Source organism: Hibiscus syriacus, unplaced genomic scaffold (assembly GCF_006381635.1).
Source record: "Hibiscus syriacus cultivar Baekdansim isolate YM2019G1 unplaced genomic scaffold, ASM638163v2 tig00110688_pilon, whole genome shotgun sequence".
Lineage (NCBI taxonomy): Eukaryota > Viridiplantae > Streptophyta > Magnoliopsida > Malvales > Malvaceae > Hibiscus > Hibiscus syriacus.
In genome coordinates, this window is record NW_024062825.1 from 22,394 (window position 1) to 27,804 (window position 5,411).

The window sequence follows — 5,411 nt, forward strand, 5'->3', positions numbered from 1 at the left end:
CGTTTACGTTTGGTGAAATTTGCTGCCACTTGTAAACCAAATCAGCTTGCTCGAGGGTGAACGAACAATACGTTGAATACGGTCACTATCTCCGTGACCCAAACAAGGTTGATCTTCAACGAAACGATGATAGCAAAACTCACGCCACCTCCTCCTTTAAGAGGCCAAAACAGATCTTCACCCACAATGCTAATGTTCTTGTAACTGGATTGGTTGGTTGTTATATTAGTCCATAATTCAAAAGTAGATCTATTAGATACCCATAATTAGTCAGAACATACCATTTCTCATCACCGACAATGGCCAACCACGAGAACATTGTCTTCTCGCTATTGGTGCTCTTGACGGCGTATTCATGGGCAGTTGCAGTGAGGCAAGATATGATGTTAAAAAACAACCATATCCGCATCACCAATGATTTGCCTAAAGATATATTTCATTTATCTTCACCAAACGCGCCACAGCTTTTTGTGCATTGCAAGTCCAGTGACCGAGATATCGGGCCCAAAGCCATGTTGAACGGCGAGGTTTACACCTGGGATACGAAAATAAACTTTTTCCGAACCACCCTGTTTTTCTGCTACGCACGGTGGGAGAATTTTCTCAAGAATGGAACTTTCGATCTTTTCAAGGCCACCAGAGACGAAGACCGGTGCTTAGAGCATCAAGACACTTGCTTTTGGTCGGTAAGGAGCGATGGGTTTTATTTCAGCAATACATGGGAGTAGCAGCAACTGAGTTAGCAATAAAGTACACTTTATACAAATTGTGAGAAATAACATAATTGCAAACATGCTAATGATCTAGTGGCAACTGACAGCAAGCCTCTGAGAAAAAAAAATAACGGAGAATTACAAGGTGATAGAGGCAGAGAAGAAGTGAAACATATCAAGCTCGTTGTTTACTAAGCCGCCAAGAATTAGGTTCATGATATCTATCATAAAGTGGTTCAATACGTTCTTGACGCTTCCGCTTGCTCATTTTCGTGGGATCTGCAACTTTGAAGAACCTAGGTGCAAGTTCAACCAGCCACTTAGGATCTACCACTGATACCTCTCGCATGTACTCCTTTGTAGTCATTACCAGTTCGTGGTATATCACCCAGTCCGGTTGTCTCTGAAAAAGGGCACTGCTTGGGTGTATATAAACAGCTTGATTCTCCACCAGTGTTCTATATCCTTCCTGCGGGTCTTTCCTCGCAGCATGGAAAAAGAATCCTCCCGCGATTGCTTTCCTGATCTTTGTAAAGTTCTTTCCGGCACTCACTACATCCAATTTGTACCTGTAAATTTTAAAAAAAAAAACATCAGCTTTCCGTTACAACCTCAAACACGAGTAATAACTTTTAACGACTTAAAAGATAGATCAATAATCATACTAGTGAACCTAACAGATTCGAACAGAGGAATGAATCAAGTGAAAGAGAATATGATTGGTCATTGCTAACACAGAGTGTGTCCAGATTATTACTAGTCGGAGGCTACCATGATTCATAAAAGAGCAATAAAGCAAGTTCAAAGAAGACATTCACAATTGAATTTGCATTCTCCTAAGGGCAATCCACAGTTCCTAGCATATAACACCCAAAAGTAAGAAACTTAGAAAGCATGTAGCTTAGGAATTTTGGCGGTTAATTAAGCTCAATCATTCTGTGTATATTACGAAACTGCAGTTGGTGTTATGTGCTTATCCTTGTAGTAATAATCATGTCAAATGTAAGATTTGTACAACTAGGGGTGACAAAAAATGTTGAAAAGTGTAAAAAAACCCTAAACTATGCAAGAAAGTAACCTATCAGACATCAGGACACCGTTACAATCATAGAACCATAATGTAAATCATGAATGGAAATATCAAAACCAGAGGCAATTTGCAAAAGCAAAAACTAGATGAACATACTTGTCCATGATGCTGAGAAGCTGTTTTCTGACATCCTGTGCCCTCCTCAAGGATCTAGACTGAACAAAATTTTCGAAACACCAAGGCCCTGAAAAATTCTTTGCTTTCCAAGCTTCATATACAGCAAGTAGAGTCAAATGATCTCCCTCGGGCTGGAAAAATTTGGCCCTCTTCTGATCAGCCTGAGCTTGCTTTTCCCTTGGTCTGTAGAAGATGTTACCTGTTTGGATCATTGCAATAATTGTTAATATCTCATCGCTACACCCAAGGTCCACACTGGCCAGTAACATCTTGCATAATGGAGGATCAAGAGGAAATTCTGCCATTTTTCTACCCAACTTAGTCAAAAGTCCCTCCTCATCTAGAGCTCCTAGACTGTACAACTGCTCCATGGCAGAAATGAGAGCTTGGTGTGCAGGGGGATCCATAAAATCAAAAGAAAGGAGATCATTTATGCCCATTGCCTTCAGTTGTAGTGTTACCGTACCAAGATTAATCCTCTGGATTTCTGGAATTGTGGTAGGTGACATCTCATTTCGGTATGCACTTTCAGTGTACAAACGGTAGCATTTTCCAGGTCCAGTACGTCCCGCACGCCCAGCACGTTGCTTTGCTGATGCTTGCGAGATTGGTGTTATGACCAGGGAATCAAGCCCTAGCTTTGGATTATAAACATTTTGTTTTGCAAAACCAGGATCAACCACATAATATATGCCATCTATAGTTAAAGAAGCCTCAGCGATATTTGTTGCAACCACCACCTTCCTTTTCCCTGGAGGTGCAGGATCAAAAATCCTAGACTGCATTTCACTAGGAAGGGCACTATAAACTGGTAAAATAATCAACTCAGGTACATTTTGACCAAGTCCTTTCATCCTTTCATAAAGAGACTGGCATGCAAAATCAATTTCCTCCTGACCAGTCAAAAAGAGGAGAATGTCACCTTCAGGTTCAGTCAAGTGTATCTGTAGGACTGTTATCAAAGCAGCATCAAGGTAGTCACTCTCAGGCTGTTTTGTATAGAGTATCTCCACAGGGAACGTTCTCCCAGGAATTGTGAATATATTACAGTTGAAAAAATACCCTGAAAACTTCTCTGCATCCAGTGTAGCAGATGTGACAATCAGACGAAGATCAGGTCTCCGTTTCACAAGAAGCTTCAGTAACCCAAAAAGGACATCGGTATAAATTGTGCGCTCATGTGCTTCATCAAGCATGATGACCGAGTATTGTGAAAGATTATCATCATTCAGTATCTCCTTTAGAAGCATACCATCAGTCATGTACTTTATGACAGTATCTGGTCCAGTACAATCTTCAAAACGAATGGCATAACCAACTTCCTCACCTAATCGACAACCAAATTCCTCGGCTACCCTCTTCGCCACAGACATTGCAGCCACTCTGCGGGGTTGAGTACAACCGATCTTACCCCTTGTAGTGTACCCAGCCTCAGCAAGGTACTGGGTTACCTGCGTTGTCTTACCAGAGCCAGTCTCACCAATGACCACCAGTACCTGATTATCAAGCACAGCCTGAATCAGTTCCTTTTTCAGTTTATAAATGGGCAGGCTCTGCCTCTGCTCTTGGATTGAAAGTTTAGACCTCTGCCCAAAAGTCAAAGCTTTTCCATAGGCATCCTTTTTCCATTCAGGAATATCATATGCCAACAATCCAACACCTCTAAGCTCCTGTGCGAGATGCCTCTCACCAGTCTCCGGCATTGGGTCTTCCCAAGGACGGTTTAGATCCTTTGGAATTGAATCAAGCATTGTCCTCTGCTGCTGCTCTCGTACTTCTCTTCTTTCCTTAATAAGTGCAGACTGAAGAGCAGCAGCACGACTCAAGGAGCCTTCTGGATTCTTAAATATCTTTACCGGTGACATATCTACGGAGTACCTAGTCTGCCCTTGCAAAAAGGCAGGTTCATCCTCATTTATCTCAATCTCAAGCTCTTCCTCAGCACCCTCTTCTTGATAAAGCACTCCATCACCGTTCTCATCATACATGGGATACTCATCTAGTCTCAAAACACCAGAAGCAATCAACTGTTTGGCTTCCCATCTCTCCGGTGAACTCATTCTCTTCAGTGGTCTACGTGATGGAACAGCATCCTCATCCTCTGAAATCTTAATCCCTGAAATACCAGTTCTCATCACAGGCCCTTCTTTCCCCCCTGAAGGATTAGTTCTAAACACATCATCATCCAAACTCTCCTTCAACGGAAGCAAATCCTTACCAGTATTCTGATCAACATCTCTCATGGACAAACTCAACTTCTGACCTGAAATAGAAATTACCTTCACAAAAACCTCTTGATCCCGTTTTACAACATCTTTAGCATTGGGAATCCTTCTACTAGCCATCTGAGAAACATGAACCAAACCCTCTTTCCCCCTTAAATCATTCAATTGCACAAAACAACCCGAATCCATCACTCTCGAAACCCTACCCTTGTATACCTTAGACAATTCAGGCTCATTATCCCTATACTTCCCATTACTCCTCCCCCCATCTTCATCACCTTCCACATTATCCCGGTCCCTGTTCCTTTCCCTATTCCTATATTCTTTGTCATCCACATTATCTCGGATTCGATCCCTATTTTTTCCCCGTCTGCCATAACCCCTCCTATCGTCATCATCATCATCTTCCTTAGATTGATCTCTATGCCTACCCCTATCCCTATCCATCTTATCTCGCATTTCCATCTCAATTTTCTTCTCTAGTTCTTTAGCCCTATTCTTATCATCTGCAATCGCTAAAGCATTAAATTTAGACTTCTTACCGTCACCGGCGTTTTCCGCCATGGATTCCTTGTCGGAGGCTTTGGGTTTTGGAGGCAGAATCGCGTGGATAATAGTGAGAAGCGTGCGGACGAAGTAATCGGGTAACTCGGCGCCGTTTTCTTTGAGCTTGGCATCGAACTCTTCGACAGTGTTGGAGTTGCGGCCCATTTCAGTGATGAATTCGGCCAAAGTCTTGTCGGAAAACCCGACATGGCTCTGCAGTTCGGAACTGACTTTGGAGACAAGAGAGAGATATTCGAGTTTCTTCAGAGCATCGTCTTGTGGACACGATGCCATCGACGTCCAGAGAGAATCAATCCTCTAGATGTTTCTTAAGGATTCACAGTCTTGTATGATTAGTGCATTTGGTCAATTTGATTGACTAAAAATTTTGCAGTTCACTCATTTTATGAGGATGAAAATTTTCTTCCCGAAACATCACGAAAGTTCAGTCATCTTTGGTAGGCCGAAATGGACTGTTTTTATTATGAAAATATAAGTAATTTTGTTTTTAAAAATATCTACTCCTATAGTCTATGCTTTTTAAATCAAGTTTGATGCATTTGTTAGTTATCAAAGTAAAATTCAATTCGACTGAACAAATAATTATTATATTTAAATTAATTCAAATTTTTAGTTAGGGTAAGTTTAAATTTATAAAGATTAAATAATTAAAAAGATAAATATTAAAATAATTCATATTTTGATGTTTAATTAAATAAT

At 41.0% G+C, this 5,411-nt stretch overlaps 2 protein-coding genes across 2 annotated transcripts; one reads left to right on the plus strand and one right to left on the minus strand.

Moving 5' to 3' along the window:
- Window positions 1-299: 299 nt before the first annotated feature.
- On the plus strand, window positions 300-728 carry LOC120138374 (S-protein homolog 20-like). Its single transcript, XM_039153856.1, has one exon. The coding sequence runs from the start codon at window positions 300-302 to the stop codon at window positions 726-728; it is 429 nt and encodes a 142-aa protein (XP_039009787.1).
- LOC120138372 (probable pre-mRNA-splicing factor ATP-dependent RNA helicase DEAH5) lies at window positions 688-5,103 on the minus strand. Its single transcript, XM_039153854.1, has 2 exons — window positions 1,900-5,103; window positions 688-1,282 (listed from the first exon to the last, which is right to left on the minus strand). Exons 1-2 carry the CDS (start codon window positions 4,983-4,985, stop codon window positions 889-891), a joined length of 3,480 nt encoding a protein of 1,159 aa, XP_039009785.1. The 5' UTR covers window positions 4,986-5,103; the 3' UTR covers window positions 688-888.
- Between the last annotated feature and the right edge of the window lie 308 nt (window positions 5,104-5,411).